General features: G+C 39.1%; 1 protein-coding gene across 1 annotated transcript in view; it reads left to right on the plus strand.

The window, feature by feature from the left end:
• bin3 (bridging integrator 3) overlaps positions 1-19,275 on the plus strand; it is a 46,083-nt gene that overhangs the window by 13,532 nt on the left and 13,276 nt on the right. The window contains exons 2-5 of the mRNA XM_041788517.1: positions 4,817-4,865; positions 6,593-6,633; positions 14,335-14,396; positions 16,022-16,158. Coding sequence (XP_041644451.1) covers positions 4,817-4,865; positions 6,593-6,633; positions 14,335-14,396; positions 16,022-16,158 — 289 coding nt within the window. The remainder of the gene's footprint in view (positions 1-4,816; positions 4,866-6,592; positions 6,634-14,334; positions 14,397-16,021; positions 16,159-19,275) is intronic.

Consider the following 19,275-nt stretch of genomic DNA (forward strand, 5'->3'; position numbering starts at 1 on the left):
TGAGAGCTGTAAAGAAAGACCCTAAAACAACTGTTAGTGACATCAGCAACAGCCTCCACAGAGCAGGAGTGAAGGTATTACCATCTACTGTTCACAGAAAACTTCATGAAAGTACAGAGGCTACACCAGAAGATGCAAACCACTCATTAGCAAGAAGAACAGGAAGGCCAGGCTGGAATTTGCCAAGAAGTACAGAGATCACCCTCAAACCTTCTGAACAAATTTTATGGACTGACAAGATAAAGAAGAACCTTTACCAAAGTGATGGAAAGACTAAAGTTTGGAGAAAGAAAGGGTCTGCAGATGAACCCAAACATACAAGCTCATCTGTGAAACACAGTGGAGGTAATGTCATGGTATGGGCTTGCATGGCTTTTTCTGGGACCGGCTCATTAATCCTCATTGATGATGTAACACATGGTGGCAACAACAACATGAACTCAGAAGTCTGCAGAAACACTTTGTCTCCCAATTTAAAGAAAGATGCAACTGAACTGATTTGGAGATCCTTCATCATGCAGCAAGATAATGACCAAAACAACAAAGGAGTTCATCAGAGGCAGCAAGTGGAAGGTTTTAGACTGACCAAGTCAGTCTCTAGACTTAAACACTATAGATCATGCATTTTATCTGCTAAAGAGGAGATTGAAGGGAGAAACCCCCCAAAACCAATAATAACTGAAAGAGGCTGCGGTAAAAGCCTGGAAAAGCATCAAAAAAGAAGAATGTAAAAGTTTGATGATGTCAGTGGATCACAGACTTGATGCAGGTATTGCAAGAAAAGGATTTCCAACTAAATATTAAGTCTTATTCACTTAAATCTGCTTAAAGTCTATCTGTTCCAATACTTTTGCTCACCTAAAAATGTGTTGTTCTGTTAGAAATAAAGCTATCTCCTAAGTTGTTTATTCAATCCAGATGTAAATACCTGGAAATGAAAGCTGAAATGTTGATCTCTTGTTTCATGTTCATCTTTTTGTGTCAAACCCAAATGATTTCAGTCTACAGCAAAAATAAAGGAATTGGGCCCACCATTTCAATACTTTTGGAGGGGTCTGTACCTCCGGAAGACACATACAGAATAAATAAAACAGGGTTTGCTGTGTCAAAATTGGTAAAACGGTCTTCTTTTGAAAATAGGGATGGGCATCATTTTGTTTTTTTTCTGATAGTGGTGCTAAATCGATACGGTACCAGTACCTAAACTGCCTGATTTGCTAAATGAGTCACAGAAATATCATAATATGCCAGTCAGATATGGGATAAGAAAGGAAACCACTACTATCAAGCACACAAATTCCATAACAAATGTATTGCCTTTCATATAGGACGGTGGGGTATTGAAATGAACTATCGATACCTGTGTTGTAATTCGGTCCAGTAGGTATTAGATGCGTTGGTACCTGTACCATGTTGGTTCCAGATTTAGATACTCATCCCTAGTTGAAAATATATTCAGGCTGAAGTAAAGTGCATTTAACAGTATTGATTTTTGGACATTTTGATTTGATTCAGAATTGTACTTTGTTTTGTATATTTGTGGGTCTATTGTGAAATGGATGTAGGCATGTCCAGATGCTTTGGTTTAACATGAATATCAGCTGGTATTGGTCCTGTAGAAAGATATTGTGAACCAATGCCAGGAGCCAATGGATATCTCGTGTGTCTTAACAATTTTGCTGGCAAGCTCGTATACTCAACTGGTGATTCAGAGATGAGGTTTTTTTTATTTGGTAGAGGTCATCTGTTGGACAGACTCTGATCTGTTTTCATGGACAAACATGAGAGAAACAACAAATGTTATTACACAGACACCATGATTAAATCTTTACAAATAGTATTAGCTAGAAGACCTTTAATTGGGGCCCTATGAAACCCAATTTATTTTTACCCAAGTTCAGTTTTTTCTTTTTAATTTTTTTGAAATTCTATGTTAACCTTTACACATTTATGTTTTTGAATAAAATGTTTACTTATTGAACAGAAATAACCCTTTATTTGTTTATTCGATAGAATTTATTGACAGGTGGCAGTTGGCCTATGAGCTGTAGTTTGGACAACCCTGATATAAACTAATGTTACTCAGGATAACAGTAATATTTCCAACATTATGAGATATTAATTTAACATTGTAAGAGTTTGAGTACATCCATAATAACACCGGGTCCTTCCGATTGATGTTTATAAAGTAAACCTGTTACCTAAACTTGTCTGTACTCTTGTAATACATAACAGTCCATGCGGTGTGATACTGCATTGTTCAACTCTCTTCCATCACTGCCTCCTCTTCATCTCCTCCTCTCCCCTCCTCCTCCTCCTCCTCCTCCTCATGTCTTTCTGTCCATCTCATATTGTACCTGTACATTAAATGCAGGCACGTATTGGATCATTAATCAGCCAACAACACCAACAATATCAGTGATGGGAAATATGCATTATTTCATAAATGAACCTTTAAGCAGAATTTAGTGCAGAGGCTGAGCACTTTGTCTTTTCACCAGCTGTAACCTGTGATGGGCCGTGCATAATTTGCAAGTGGTCAAGGGAGACATGGAGAGAGAAGAAGCAGATGAGAATGGGGGATTATGTTAATCGATATTCGTATGTAACATGGTATGGACTGCAGGCCTTTGTAAAAGCTTGAGTCCGACTAGATTCTGAAGCCTTCAGGGGGTGAGTACAAGTTAAGCCTGAAGTCAGTGCTGTGTGTCTGGTACACACAAACCTCACTATCCATGGCTCTCTAGTGCAATGAGCTAAAATAACTCGTCACATGGACAAATTTAGTTGTTGCGCATGTGACAGTATGCTGCACTGGACAGCTCTATGTTGAACTACGAAGTGTTTGCTGTTGTTTCAGGTTGCAGCTCTGACAGGCTTATTGCTTGGAGGCATGGGTGAGTGTTTGTGATGCATGGGTTGTGCCACTCAGTAGTTAATTTCCGCGATATTCCAACTTTAACAGTAGATTCTGTTTTTATCAGCCAAATCTGTGAATGCAAAAAACCATAGGGCCCTATTTAATGTTTCTCAGAAGAATGAATGTCAAATGTCTTTGATTTATTTTGCAGTTTACTCCAGCTGCAGGTCCCAAATTTCTTTGATCGTAACACCATTACCATGTATGAGTTGGTTCTGTCATTGTATGTTTAGATACTGCCATATCAGGGGTTCATTCGTAAACATCTAAGAATTAGGTATGCAAAGGTCTCCACCACACTTACAGAAAGGGATTATAGTAATGTGCCTACTTCTGACAGAAGAGCATGTGCATAGGAAGACAAGCTATAAACTTCGGTGTTTGTTGGGACATGTTTGACATCACTGAATTGATAGTCATTGGTTTCTGACTCTTGTCAAAATGCATCTTTTACTCTGTAGACTGGCTGTAGGAGGTTGGTTCTCTAGTTAGAATTATGTTTATTAAATTACATGGTGTCGTAAATCCAGATTTCAACAAAGACATCTAAGTATGCACGTGTTGCACGTAATGTGACGTTATAGCGAGCTGATCAGGTAATTGGGGAAAGGTGAGTCACGTAGGATGGCATTGAGTAATTTCTGTAGTTATTTTCCATGTTGGCTCACCCAAGTGATGACACAGTGGGTGAAACTGGTTTTCTGGGCCAAAAGCAACAAATTTCTCTAGGCATCAGGATTTGGTTCAGATTGCAACAAACTGAAGGAACATTCAAACATTTACTGATTAGATGAGTTCAGGACAATGGCTCCTGATACAGAGTGGAATCTGTACATAACCCACAAATCAAAGAAAATCTTGATACCTGAGCCACGAGTGAAACCTGTTTTTTATTATTCTTTTACCAGATTAATCCTGCTGTTATATGACCATGTTGAGTTCTGTGATTGAGCTGTCATCAAAGGGATCTTCCCCACACATCAGTAGCATTCCCTGGTTGCACAACGAGGCCCTGCATCACACCCTCCCTTTTCCATCTCATTAGTCTACACACCTTTCTTTTGACGCAGCTGCTGCCTCACCCTGCCTGTCAGCAGCAACTGTCCATCATATACCTTAGATTTCAGGCTATTAGTGGCACATCAATGACAACCACAGCCTGGCACATTGGGAAGACTGTGTTTTCCGTCTCATGGTTTCCAAAAAGCACTCTGATGCTCAGCAGCAACTTATTAAGGCAAAGGCAAGGTTTTGAAATGGGGATAAAAGATTGTGTTTTAACTAAGAAGGAACAGGTTTCTTTTTCCTTTCCCCAAAAAACTATAGTCAGGATGTCAGTGTTTGTCTTTCAGAAGTGAAGAAAAGTTTGTATTTTTCAGTCTGAAAATTAGGTGCAACTACTGCTGTAACACTAACATATGAAATGTTTGTGTTTTTGAGTGGTTTGCAGCATTGGTCTCAAGTTTTCTTCTAAAACAAACACACTGGCATCAGCGCTTCCTTTTAGATCCCAAGAAATTAGAGTAACTGGGCTTTTCTACACAATACAGCCTTTGCATCTGTGTTTGATTGCCAGCTGGGGTCATGCAGTGAAGCCACAATGGGAAAGAGACGACCACTTCTGTTTAGTGATATCCGCCTGCAGTGGGAGCCAGATGTGTTTAGTGATGAAATAGAGTTAATGCACTTGGCTCTGAGTGCACACACCAAAGAGGCTGGAATTAACTGAAGATTGTCTGTGTCAGGGATGCCTTTAGACCTTTAGACCTGTACCAGCTTCTAGTTACCCATCATGCAACTGATGACAATCTAAGTGCTTGGTAATTACACCTTTACATATGGTTATTTTCCAGTTGCCCATGTCTGACATTTCTCATGTCTTTTATGTGATTTCAGGATTCCATTCAAAATTGGACAACCAAAGAAGCAGATTGTCTCAAAAACTGTGAGTAAAAGTTTAACCAATTCACTCATTTTTCAAAAGGTTAAAAACCTAAAATTACATTCAAGACCAAAAAGGCAAACTGCACTTAGAATTTTATCTTTACATTCTTATATTGTATTGTGTGTATTGTAACTCTCCATGTAACAAAATTGTATTTACCTCCTATTCATTTGTTTTATCCATCCCATATCTATCTAATTTATTTATTTTCTCTTGCTATTTTTTCTTTGTGCTTCACTTTATTAATAAAGGGTCAAAAAAGGATTATCTTATAATAACTATGTGTAGGCTTTCAAATTGGTATATGTTAAACTGATAGTGGTCTAAATGTGTCATCAGAAAGAGTTATTGGACATACAATTTGTATGAGCCATGCAAAGAGGCAGAGGTGGTTACCTTGAAGTGACAATGAGTAGGTGTTCTCTTTGCAGAATAAAACCACTTCCAGTGTAATGGATGTGTGGCCCAGCAGTCACTGTCAGACTGGGTTTCCAGCTTCCTGTGCCATCCTAGGCAAAAACCAGGGAGTGGGTTAGAGGCCTCCCAGCTACATTGTCCACTAGTGACCAAGCATCAGTTGCCTTCCTCGTTGTTTTGGCCACTGTGTTTAAATCCAGGAGCCCACTAAACCACAAGACAGGAACCAAGGCAGCCTCTGTAACATGCATGTTTCAGAAACATAGTAAGACAAGCTGTCTTGGCCCTGGTTGACCCTGGAAACCTGATAGTGATGTATTCAACCCGTATTTCAACCACTGGAACCCGGTGGAAATGCAATTAGTTAGCTGTGGTCTGAGGCCCCCCAAAAAGTCCCAGATCCTGAGAAGTTTGTGGCTTAACAACTATTGGGATATATTTAAGGAGTAGACCATTGAACTGTGGTGACATAGGCCTTGACTCTGCAACAGCTTCTTACTGGTTGTTGCTTGTTTGTGCAAACACAATTCCAAAAAGTTGGGATGCTGTGTAAAATTGGGGTGGGGGCAGGATACAAGGATTTACAAATCTTTTTCAACCTTTATTCGATTAAATACAGCAAAAACACAAAAAATTAATGTTCAAACTGATAAACTTTATTCATAGAAATCGAAATATTCCCTAATTCAAACAGTTGCAACACATTCCAAAAATGTTGGGATTGTGGTAAGATAAGACTGTTACAGTTGTGGAATGGTCAAAAAAGACCTTAACATCACATAGGTAAATAGATTAATTGGTAACAGGTGATAGTACCATCCTTGGGAGTAAAAGAATCAACTATGGCACAAGGTGTTCCATTTCTTTCACTCACTCCATGGGAAAACAGACCAATAATTTATGAACAGTTTTCCTCAACATGTAGTTTCAAAGACTTAAGAGACTTGACCATCTACAATTCATAATATCATCAAAAACCAAGCCAAAAACCAACATTGAATGCCAGTGGCATTCAGCCCTTTAGGTAAGGCTACATTATAAACCTGCATCATTTTGTGATTAATATTACCACCTGGGTGCAGAACACTTCTGGAAGCCATTGCCAGTTAACACAGTATGTCACCACATCCACATATTTAAGCTAAGACTCTATCCTTGCAAAGCAAAAGCCATAAATCAACAACATCAAGAGGAGACTTCTTCTGATGATGTAAAATTGTGAAAATGAGTTTTGCCCCAAAATTTCATGGGGAAATACTTCTCTTTGTTGTCAAAATGTGTAGAATTGTAAAAGTTAACTCTCTTTTCAGGTTGAAAGAGACTTCGAGAGAGAATATGACAAGCTCCAAAAGTAAGTTTGCTTTTTAATTAATTTCCATTTTGTGTCATTGAAGAGATTGTCTGTTCATGCTTTTCATAACCCTGTGGAGAGTGTGAGAATTAGTGTTTTTGATCCATGCATCCATATGTGTTAAAGAGAGCAGTCATTTGTTGCCTTCATATTGGCAAAGGAATTTCTCCAAGCCAATTAGAAAGAAGCAACATTATTAAGAGATTGTGTCTTTTATTTATCCACGTTGATCCAGAATTAGACATTTTATGTGTTATGCAATTCATTTATAATTATTCTTGTTAGTTTTTAAACTTTGCATGCTAACAAAGCACTCTAGAGAAAATCACACTTAACATGCTCCTCATTGTACATACAGTTTCTCAGTCTCACACAATTTGATGATCCCTGCTGTGTTTGGTCACTTTCCTTTTCTCAACGCTGAACTGTGAAAAGACCCACTTTTGAGTTATGGTGCTGTATGAAATTAGAAATCCAAAGAGAGAGAGGGAGAGAGTTTACTTTCCAAGTATATACCTCAACTTTCTGGATATGAAAGGATTTTTACAGATTACTAAACATTTCTAAAGATATGATAGATGTTATTTAGCTATCTTGTTAAGTTTGTTTCTGGGAAACAAAGGAGAGAGGGTTCAGAGCACATAAACACCCAGTACCTGAGAGCTCGGTACATTCGGGCCCTCTCTTTCTGGGAGGCTGAGGTTCTAGAAACTCCCTGAGGGCCATGCAGATTGAGTGGGAGCACCATTTCCCTCTCAGGTTTTGTTGAGTAGGAGGGCCCATTATCAGGAAGGTGTGGTGCCAATAGACCTTATAGATGAGTCAGAGCGGCAGGCATGTACAGACATTCTGGTTCTCCACCCTAGAGATCCATATCAACACATCGTGTAGCCTCTGTGACCTAAATATACTTGGTATGCTACACCATCAGCCCTGTTTTTGTTTTCTGTCTGCCTGACAATTGTTAGTGTTAGTAAGTGAGTATAATTAACATGTATACTGCTCAGTGTTTCTCATAGCTTAACAAGAGTCTGGTGATGTCCAGGAAATTTTAGGCCCAGACTGATAACAGTAGTTTAGTGGCCTTTGCCATTAATGCATAATGTGGTAGAAAAATATGGAACAACTATAAATGCATTATGTTTCATTCTGCTCTATTAAATTCTATATGAATAAAAATAAACCCAGAATGTGTAGCTTATAAAAGTCTTCAGCAAAATGCGGAGTGAGCAAAACATTGTACAGTTGCAGAATTAACTTTCTTCACTCTCTATCGGCAAGTTATGTGACAGCATCCTAAAGAGATGTGGACTTCATTAAAGTTTGCGTTGCATCATGTTCGGTGCCTTGTCTTACTGAAACTATGTTCATTTTTCATTTGTTTGCTAACAACCGAGACCTTGCACTGAATTAGCCACAGGTTATATTAAGTTTAAGGGCTGTTATTGTAAATTATGGAATATAAGTCATCAGGGTATTTAACTAAGTTGCAGTCAGTTGATCAATCAATCATTGTTTGTATAGTGCCAGTTCATAATCAAAGTTATTGTTACGGGCTAAACCCAGGTAAATAAACAATGTCAGAAACTAAAGCCTAACATCCAGTGTATTAAATAAAAAAGAAAAGAAAACAGGACTGGTTTTCAGTATGGAGAAACAGGCTGGGTTAGCTCACCTGCACGCCGTGGTCGTCAGGGCGTCCAACCTAGTTCGTCCTGCAAGCGTTGCATGGTTCAGCGAGCCCAAGCTTTCTTTAGGTTCAGTTTTATTTTGGTTGGGGTATAACTCAAAAACAATGACTAGTTTCATTCAAGTCCATAGGGAACAGTTCGCTGCAGTCCATTGACAAGTTGGCGTCTTCTCTCAGTGGCAGCGTTCCCCACTACCTGGGTCTTGTGACGTCATTTAAAGGTGACACAGTTGCAGCTTCACGTGCACACTGCTGTCATGGTGCATTCAAGACTGTCGGACATTCCAACACAGCTTAACTCATTGGTTATTTCCCACATGAAAACAATTTACAAAGAAAAAAGAAAGGAAAGTAAGAGGGACTCTTATCATGCTTATTCCTAACAGTTATCTCAAGACACTTTCCAAAGAGGGCAGGTCAAGACCATACACTCTGTTGTGGTGTTTAATAGACCAACGTTAGTCGTTAACATTATAATAAAAGACTATACCCTTTTATGACAAAAACCAGCGTTAATCATGAGCACAGCACTTGCAGTATTTAGGCCTGTCACAGTGGCAACATAAACCCTCCCTTCAACGGTCAAGACTGTCAAGTAGACCAGGCTCATGTTGAACAGCTCTCTGCTGAAGCTGCACTGGGGTTGGAATGGGCTAGAAGGAGGGGTGGAGAAAAGCAAGAAGAGGAGAGGGACAAGAGAAATAGTAAAACACCATATGAAAGACAAATTCATGGCAGTTATGAACATAAACTTATCTTTCATTTTGTAGGATATTGGTTTAATTAGTAGCAGTCCATTTTTGAAATCTGCTATTGCTACTGCGATTTAATATGCAAGTAGTTTTTAAGGTCCTATCTTATTTATCTTTTAAGGAACACAGGCAACAAATCAATCTTTCTTACAATCAATGCATGATTAGATAAATTAAGCTAGGGCCAAACAGTTTTGAAAAAATATCTATCTGATTATTTTGAATCATATGGCAAATTGGATATGAATTGTTATACTGTCAGGAATTATCATTTTTATGTAATTCTCATTTTTAATTAAATATATTAAAACAAGAAAAAGTAGCATTTTTTGTAAACTATTCTAAACTTGAAAGTTTATATGGGGTGTCAAGCCCGACATTTAATCTTAATTTTGATGAATTGCCCAGCCTTACCAGCTATAATACAGTAGTTAAGCTCTCAGCCTGCAGTGATGAGGCTCTACGCTCCTCTGCCAGTTATCTTTTGTCCTTACTGAGGAACTGAGTGTTGTTCTCAGTTAAACTGTAGGTTTATTTACTCAATGGGATCGGGGTTATGGGCGACTGTGGCTCAGTAGGTTGAGTTCATCATCCCGCAATCAGAAGGTCATGGGTTCAGTCTTCTATTCCTGCAGTCACATGTTGATGAATCCTTGGGCAAGACACGGAACCCCAGTTTGCTCCTGCTGCTTCGTTGGTGGTGTATAATAGTGCATGGATTTGTAAGAATGAGATTTTACATTAAAACTGTTGGCTAATGCTCCATAGCAACAGTGTATGAATCTGGAGTGAAAGCATGTGAATGGGTAGGTGTGGCCTGTGGTGTAAAAATGCTTTGAATAGTCAGATGGCTAGAAAAGTGCTATAAAAGCTCAAGTCCATTTACCACTTATTGCTATGGTCTAAAAAGGGGGGAAAGTGGTTAAAGAGTGTTGCCATAACTTGCCAGTGGGGTTTGTGTCATTATATTCCAGCACGTTATGGGCAGTGAAGCTGAAGAGGCTGTTTGCAATATACAATAATGGGGCTGAATTTTCAATCATGTAAAATCTTGTGTCTTAGCACTTCTTACTTGTGTACTGGTTGGCGTTTAAGACTTTTTAGATTAAAATACAGGTATTTTAAATTCATGTTATACACTGGATTTTACACATGTAATCAGTTAGTCTCCAGATAAGCTTTACAGTTATTTAGTTTTCAAAAATGGAAAAATGATGTTTATTGCATTTTCTCAGGAGCCAAATTGATACTGTCAAAACCTACAGTTTAAAACTGTGGACCTGAAGCATACACTTTCAGACTTCAGCTCTGCTCACAGATTTTTATTTATTTATTTATTTATTTTGTGCAAAAGCCTTATCAAAACTGCCCTACAAATAGAATTGCAGGTGTATTGTTGGCAAAAGAAATTATCCCTAACTTATTAATGACACTTAATTTTGCAATTAGCGGATATCAGTTCTCCAGTTATGTATCAAATACAGAACAAAACATGCAATCATACATGACAAGCTTGCTGTGCTTGGTCCCTTGAATGCTAACAGGCTTTATAACATCAGTCTATTTTAATTTAGAGCATCCAAACAATTTGTCAAGATCAAGATGTTGACATGATATTTGGCACTGGTTAATCTGCATGAGGCACACATGACAGACTGAAACTCTACTGTTAACACTTCTGGTAGCGTATTACATGTGATCAAAGTAGAAAACCTTAAATAGTCATGAAGCATCAGTGCCTGACCTTGTTCTTGTGAGAAAGTTATTGTCCCCTTAATTGTAAAAGGCCAGACTTATTTAAACGCCTGTTTTTTTCTTCTAGTGGCACACAATGAGTTTGTGTGTGGACGTCAGACAAAATTTTGTCACCTCTGTCCAGTTCTTCAGAGATTGTGGTTCTGTGATTGTGGCCGCATAGGCTCATCACTAGGGCACTGGAGCAAGGAGCAGCAGCTGTTCCGCTCGGCCGCTCTATTAGCACCTTTTGGAGAGAGACTCCAGGCTCACCTGGCATTCATCCAGGATAACTCTCTCACTGTCAGTGCTGACAGAGAAAGATGCAACAGTATTGTGCAACACATTTTAAAGTAGGAGGTGCTATCTAGAACACAAGTTTCACATGCACAAACAAACCCTATAAGAACACATCTTCAGTGTACAGGCATTGGTCTCAGAGCATGTTAGTTTGTTAACATGGTGGGAGGCTTTCACCCATTATCCCACAAACCGGGTCTCAGTGATTGGCAGGGTTTAACTGTTAAACTGTTATTTTCCTCATCTCATATTTTCTCCTTTCATTACTCTAAAGTGTTAACTGTGGCAGCCAATGTACAAGACTGTTTTGGTATTAGTGTGTTTTACATGATGCCCTCCTTTGACTCCGCTGGCATTCAGCATCACATTCAAAACAAAGGCTAGTTATGTGTGATGAATCCTAAAATACTTTTACTTCTTGCACTCACAAAGAAACTGACCACATATTTGCATTTGAATGCTTTTTGTTTTACAATTCTAAAGGCACTTTGCAAGCTGTAAATGTAATCGAAAACACAAGTGGAATATAATAGCTGCATGGAAAAATGTCCCAATTGTCTGTGTTAAGGAAACAGGATGAAGCCTTCTAATTATTAGGCACTGACTTAATCCTTACAGAAGTATTGCTAATGTTTGTGTCTTTCATGTAAGTACCATATGCTGCAATAAGAAATGTCTGTGTTGTAAATATCTGGAATGAGTATATTTTTTATTAATTTAGAGGACAGCTGATATGAGACCCAGTTCCATCTAGTTTGTGAGAAAATACAAGAAGTTACTGTGGAGATTGTTCTGACAGAATGTTGTTTTTTCTTGTGGTGCGAACAATAAGGGATGAAGTTACATCATTTATTGCAAATGACATTTTTGGAACAACCTCCATCTGGTCTGTAGCGATTGAGTGCAAAATCCTAAAAAATGTCAAGACAAACAAAAGCATGTAGAAGCAACTTTTGATAGGAAATAATTAAAGATATTTAGTTACCTTTAGACCCTGATTGCTTAGAGTTTACTAACCCTTTGTTTTGGCAGCACTGGAAAATGAAATTAAATTTCATAACAGATCATTATTTTATATCAAAGCTGTCAGACATTGGCTAATACTACAAAATATGCTTGTTACTGCTGTAGAGCTGCCAAGGACCCTTAATGCTATTTTGTGATGGGATATAGTGTGTGTGATGATGGTAATTTGAGATTGTGTGTGCTTTGATATGGCTATAATAAACAAAATGGTCATTTTTGCTTCAAAACTCACATGATTTTACTAGCAGCCTGTATCATTTCATTTAACATCAGTACAGTGGAATTATATTCAGAAGACAATTTTTGATACTTTTCTGTTACATGTGTTTGGTATTATAAAATGCAGATGTGGTGGTCCTGCTTACTAATTGTCATTCCACAACTGCACCATAATAAAGTTCTGCCTTCATTCTGCCTTTGTGCGTACACATTGCATTTCTATGAAAAAAAAATGTAGGAGTGACAATGCATGAATTTAAACTGCATTTTGGTTGCAGAACACTATTTCTTGAATTGATGTCCCCTTTACCATCCAGAACGCAGCCTGAGATCCTCATGCAGGAATTTCCTCATTGTAACCACCTCAATCTTTAAAGACTGTTTCTGTTTGATCACCTCGGCTGTGGGATGACCTGTCTGAAGATCTCAGACAAGCATCTTCGGTGTCTTCTTTTGAATTCTTTTTTAAAACATAAATTTATCAGAAAGCCTTCTTGTGAATTGTGTTTTTTCCATCATCTCTTGTTTAATATGATTGTTTTATTCAACCACTGGTCTATTAAATATTTGATCTAATTTTTCATTCCTATTTTATTCTTCTGTATATTCAGTTTTAATTTGTTACTGCTGCTTTTTGTATCTTTTGCTTTTAAACTGATGCTTATTTTTCTTTTTTATTGCGTTTCATAGCTGGGCTTTGATGTTTTTGTGAAGCACTTTTTAATGTTGGTTTTGATAAGTGCTATACAAATAAATGTTATTCAATGGGAGCACGACGGGAAACAGCACCGTTCAGCTTTGCCAGCTCAGACATTACACACTGACAGCTTTTTTCCCCCATTGCACCTTTGTCACTACCACTGATGGCGGGTCAGAGGTGAAGAAACCCCACCCAGCCCCACCATTCCACCTCCATGCATTACATATTGCACACAAAGAAAGCATAACAGGGATGCAAGTATTTGGCCTTCAAACAGCAATGTAGAAGTATCAATAATGTGTTATTTGGAGTTATAAAGCAAGCATTTATAAAAGAGGATGATTGCATTGAGGTGCTTAACACTATAAAGCCTGACTCTTTTGGTTTAACAGTTTAACAATAAAGTATGGAAAGAGAGAAGGTCATATTGATATTTGTTTAATAAGTCTATGGGTATGCTGTAACAATATTGTTTCCTTTCCAACAGCTTAACACTAGACAAAGCTGTCAAATTCCTGGGTTAGGACACATTTCACTTTCTTTTTTCATCCAGCCATATGTGTGCTACGGATGTCTTTAAATTTCATGAACAATGGCCCTAATGAATTCCTATGGGTTTACACACCTTTTGTTTTCCTAGTTATTGTAATCTCTCAAAGCAAAACCCCATCACGTTCGTTTTTTTTATCCAACCAGTAGAAGTGGTATGACAGCAGTCTCAGGGGAGATTCTAAACCCCTCGTTTGCCTTAATTGATATAATGAATGGTGTGTTTTCAGCCTCCATAGTCTAGTAATTGCCGTTTTTAACACCCATCAATGGAATATGTGCCGTAGAATGATTGAAGACATTAATGCTTTTGAGCACAAATGTAGTTGACAGTAACAAGAAGGATTTCCTGTATTATTAATTAGCTAACGGATGTTATAATAACATTTTATGTGGAATCAATGAAATGTGTAATTCCTTCTTGAACCACATTTTTATATACTCATTTCCTTTTGGAGTTTTCTGGCTTACATTTTTTCTGTCTACACAACACATCTGGAGTGAAAGAAGGGATCTTGAATTTGAAATCTATAGATTAGATCAAATAAGACAGGCATAAAGCTGGTATCCTGTTACTATTGTTGTCCCCTTTTGTCATTTCTCTTCTGTATCTGACTAATGCCATTGTTAAACATGTATTTCAGCTCACATTTCCCATTGTTTTTCAGTGTTCCAGCTTTACTGTTTCACTAAACCAGAGTGTGTTTGATAATATTCGTCTTGTCTTACAGGCTGGAGGATCAGACAAAAAAGCTTCACAAGGACATGAAGAAAAGCACCGAGGCTGATTTAGGTGTGTTCTACCACCAAACTGTGTGTTGGCACCGGGTGTGCCATTGATCTCCACTTGTTCATGACATACTTGATGTTGCTTGGCAGGTTTTTCAAGGCTAGGAAAGACATTTGGTTGTCTTAGTTTGTTTGGTGGTGTTTCAGCTCTCTGAACGACCTGGAAAAATTGGAGATGTGAGATTGCGGGTCCTCCCCTTAATCTTGCACAGGCTTTTCTAGGCTATCATAGCATGTTTGATTTGGATTTACGAGTGTATCTCTTTGTGCAACATTCAGTTAGGGCTCCATTTGTCTGCAATGTCTTCATTCATTTATTTATTCATGCATTTGTCGGCCACAGAAACCATGTTTACTCTACTTTTTATCTGCTTATTTGCTGGTTTTGGAGTTGTGTATTTGGGAAGCAGCGGTAGACATGGCCTGTGGTAAGTAGTCAGTTGTGGGGGTGGAGGAGCGGGGACGGGTGGAGGAGTGAGAGGCTTCTTCATTTCCTCTCCTTTGTGCTCTGGAATATGGATGTCTGCATCATCAAAGTGTCATAGCTGTCAGGCCCTCATTATCGTTAATGGATTCCATCTGTTGCACAGGTCCCGTCTCCAGCAACTGCTACCAAACAAAGAAGTGGACCTACTCTGCATGTCAGCACTGCATTTAATACGCTGCTTTCTATATCAACCAACATTTATCAAGTTAAGGGTGCTGATATGCAGAGCTCTATTGAACTCGCTGCCAATTAGCTGGTGAGGGACGATATTATCTTTTAAGGGCCGCTGTGGTTCACCGTTTCAATTAGACTAAGTAACAGACGGCAGAGAAAGTGGCAGGGATAACTGTGCTTTTCACACTGACAAATTGTTCCTCTTGTTTCAGCCCCAGGTTATTAGGGACTGAAGCTCCTCTCATTTGCACACTACTAATACAAATAATTAAATCACAACCCTTCGGTCACCCTTTGATTTTTATGACCCTGTAATCACAATGTCTCACTGCGGAATCAGACAACGTCAAATCAGGCAATTTGTCCCCTGTCAGAAAGAGAGCAATGCAGAAATGCCACTTGGTAATAATTGATTGGTTGAAAATGGTCTTGAGAGAATCCCAAGGGAGTGTGAAAACACTGTTCCAGATCTCCATGAAGCCCATTTTCACCACAGCCTTCCCCTGTCAGCTAGTGTCTCCTCAGTGAAGCTCATTTATTTTGACAGTGAAGCCATAATCTGATATGTGCTATGTGTCTAAACAAGTGGCATGAGTGCAGATTAACTGTAATTGGTGCTGTCAGTGTAGAAACATTGCAGAGATTCTTGGTGCTCTGGTGAATATTTAACACGGCAGCTAACCCCCCCCCAGATTTTTACAGTGGGGGCAGAATTATGCCACTTTAGTTTTGCTCTTTAGTCTTTTTAAAAAGTCATTTTTGAAGATCTAAATACATACAGTAATAAAACGGTTAAAGCCTTAGTGTAATCAGCAAATATGGTCAGAAGCAAATGTAAATAGTCAGTCACTGAATTTGATTGAATAAGAATCTTCTGTAACAATTTAAACTGATTGTATCTGCATTATGGTCTTTTCCTTAAATGACATGTCAACAATCTTTCTTCTGTGTGTGTTTTTTCCTGTCAGCTATGTCCAAAGCTGCAGTGAAGATCTCTGCAGACCTGCTGAGTAACCCGCTGTGTGAACAGGACCAGGCCTTCTTGGAGTCCATGACTGCCTTAGATACAGCCATGAGAAGGATGGATGCCTTCAACCAGGAGAAGGTCAGAGTCAATCCAACATTTTTGCTCACTTTAAATTTCCAGCGTTTTATCTCCATCTTTTTCTGTCGTTCTCCGCTCTCTTTTCTTGGCACATGCCGCTGGCACTGATAGCACAAGATTGGTATCGGGGGGAAACTTCTCTCCTCAGACATACAAAGTAGGAATCAAGACAAGTTTTTGTTGAAAATGCATATTTTCATATTCGTCAATATTTTGCAGCCAGTGGACTAAAAACTATCCGTATGTCTTTCCTTCTGCTGTGTTTGAAAAGCATCTGTGGCGTCATCCTCTATAAGCTCAAGCTACTGGTTATCAGCTGTGAAGATTGATGCATTTGTGACTCACTGGTGTCTAAAATAACTCATACAATGGAAAAAGCTTTTCAAACAGGGAATCATCTCAACATTAATACAAGTAATATGCTCACTGCTCATGTAGTGAACACATCTATTGTAATGCTTGTTTTACTAATTGAGACAAACTGTTGGCCTGTTTGCAACATTTTTTCCATCATTAGTGGTTTACCCCGCCCTAAATGCCTTGAAAGGTTGCAGTTGGTTATTTCCCCATTCATGAAAAGGAGCCTAGATTAACACCAGAATAAACTTATGTAAATCCCCGAAAGCTTCACTTTTTGTAATCACTTGAAAAAGGGAACATCATGGAATCATGAAAGCCATGACATGCCAACCCATCCAGAAAGTCACACCTAAAATGTGACAAAATATATATCCAGTCACTTCTTTTCCCTGTATTTAGTCTTACTTCTTCTCTTTTTTGGAGTATTTGTTGATTTGAAGTGAGTTTCTTTTTCTCTTTTATGCTTTTTCGCTCTTGTATGTTTAGTCCTAAGGGAGAAACCTTAGATAGGCAGACATTTTTGCAGAACTGTAAGCATTATAGCATGTTCGTTCTCTTACAGCTTTACTTTGTGAAGATCTTTTCTTTGGCTGACGGGACTCTCCAGATTATTCGCTGGGTGCACTTCAGGTTTTTGATTAGAATCATCGCCAAAGGTAGTTATAATGTGAATCATAGTGGCACCGCATGTGTGCATCCTCAAGGCACTTCGCTGTGAAGAGTAGACTTTTAAAGAGGAAAAAACACAGTAGAACACAGGAGATCACACTAAGGCATATACCGATTGACTTTTTTCCATCTGTGTTTTCTTGACTCATTGCCCTACTGTTAGGTGTTCTGGGCTCCTCACATTTGTTGCCTTAAAAATATTCCCCTTTCTTCTCACATTTAGTTGTGCACCGGAGTGATTTCATAACCTTTACAACAATGATCAAACAAAGGTGGAAAAAATGAAAGCCTTTTTTTAAGTGCATAACTTCTGTTTTTTTTAATTCCATGCTGAAATTGTGGTGTTGTATCTCAGGGAAAAGAGACCATCTGGATTTGTATGTATTGGGCTGATTGGACATGATTTATATTTCTTAAACACTTCTTGAACTTTATATCAAATTTCCATAGAAAATTTAACTATACAGTTTTGTCCAGTATGTGTGAGTGCAGTGTCCATGCTGCAACCAGTACTCTAATAGAAATGCCTTTAAGTCTTTCTTTCATTAAATCATCAACCTTTTGATATTGCTTCTACTTGACTGAAAATCAGTGTCACAACAAAGAAGAACCACTCCATTGAATGAAAAATGCTGCTCAACTTGTAAGGTGAACTCGAAGTAACAGTTTTGTCACAGACATTTTTTTTGTTCCTTTTTCTGCTCAGTTTTAACCAGTGTTTCAGACAGGCTTCTCACAGCTCATCAAATTTTACAGGAGCAATTTTGAGTGACTAGACAAAGTAGAATGTGGGTTGGACGGAGCGTGTGGGTTTGTGACCCGGGGTGTGTATGATCCAGGACTTGGCTTGGTCGAGTGCCTGGAAGAGCACTACTGCCAGTTTGACTGTTTTCAGCATGTTGTAACTCTACATTCCTCAGATTTTATAGAATATCGCATTTGTTTTTGATTTTCATTTAAAGTGTGTTTAAATCTGGAACTGAAGACAAATTTTTACCGGTGTTGAATCCTTCTTGAACTTGCATAGCCCTCCTCAAAGCCCTCATCAACTTATACATTCAAAATGAATGTAATGTTCTATTTTTCCTTTTGAAGCACTCCCTGTTAGCAAAATGTGCAGCATTTCTTTTTACTGCATAGCTGTGATTCCATATTCTGGCTCCATGCTGAGTTGTTTTCCAGTTTGGCTCTGTGACTGGGATGTATTTGACAGTGATTCAGCCAGGCAGCAACACTTTTTCATTTGAGGAGGACAACAGTCACCAACTGTATTGACGTGGTTGTATGTGTTTTTTTTTTAACACTCTTTGATCCAGAGTGGATTTTGACAGCTGGGTCACACCTGATTTTCTCAGTACTTCTTTCAGTCTTACTAAATAAAAATCCTCACCATAACACGATGTTCAGTTCCAGGTTTGGGCAGGGCTGTGTGCCTCCTTTTGTAGATTGGCTGAAAGTGAGCTAAAGGCAGAATCGTGAAAGTGAGCACTTTTTGGTCAGTCTGCGATGTGGAATATCACCTCAGGTTTGCTAGGTGTTTAAAATCCAGCACAGCTCACTGGAACACTACTCCAGCTTCTCCCTTCAAGCTGACTGTTGATTCTGACGGCACCAGCAGCAAACCCTATTGCTCCAGCAAAACAGACACAAAAGCATCCACCCTTTGCTCTTCTCTCAGTGTTGAGACGAGATGTTCTGCCGCAGGGCCCGCAAGTGAGAGAGCCAGCAGATAAAACGTGCAGCGATAATGAAGGCAGCAGTGGCCCAGGTCTGTGTGTTTATTTCTGGGGCTGAGGAGGGCGCACAGCCCCGCCGGCACACTGCTGCCGAAGCTGAGCCCCAGTGTAGATGGCGGCAGCGCAGTAGAGGATGCTCCGTTTGGAGGGATATTGATTTCCTCTGCGATCTGTGTGTATTTTTGGGAGGCCTGTGTGCCAGGATGGCCTCTGCCCCGTGACTCACTGATGGAGACTACTGCTTGAGCGTCGGCCTCGGGCTCTGCAGGGCCTCCAAGGAATAGCTCTGCCCCCCCCTCTCTGTGGGAAGGGGCAGAGGGTAGAGGGCACCAGCATGCTTAAGCAAATCTGC

The sequence above is a fragment of the Cheilinus undulatus genome, linkage group 5 (genome assembly GCF_018320785.1).
Source record: "Cheilinus undulatus linkage group 5, ASM1832078v1, whole genome shotgun sequence".
Taxonomy (NCBI): Eukaryota; Metazoa; Chordata; class Actinopteri; order Labriformes; family Labridae; genus Cheilinus; species Cheilinus undulatus.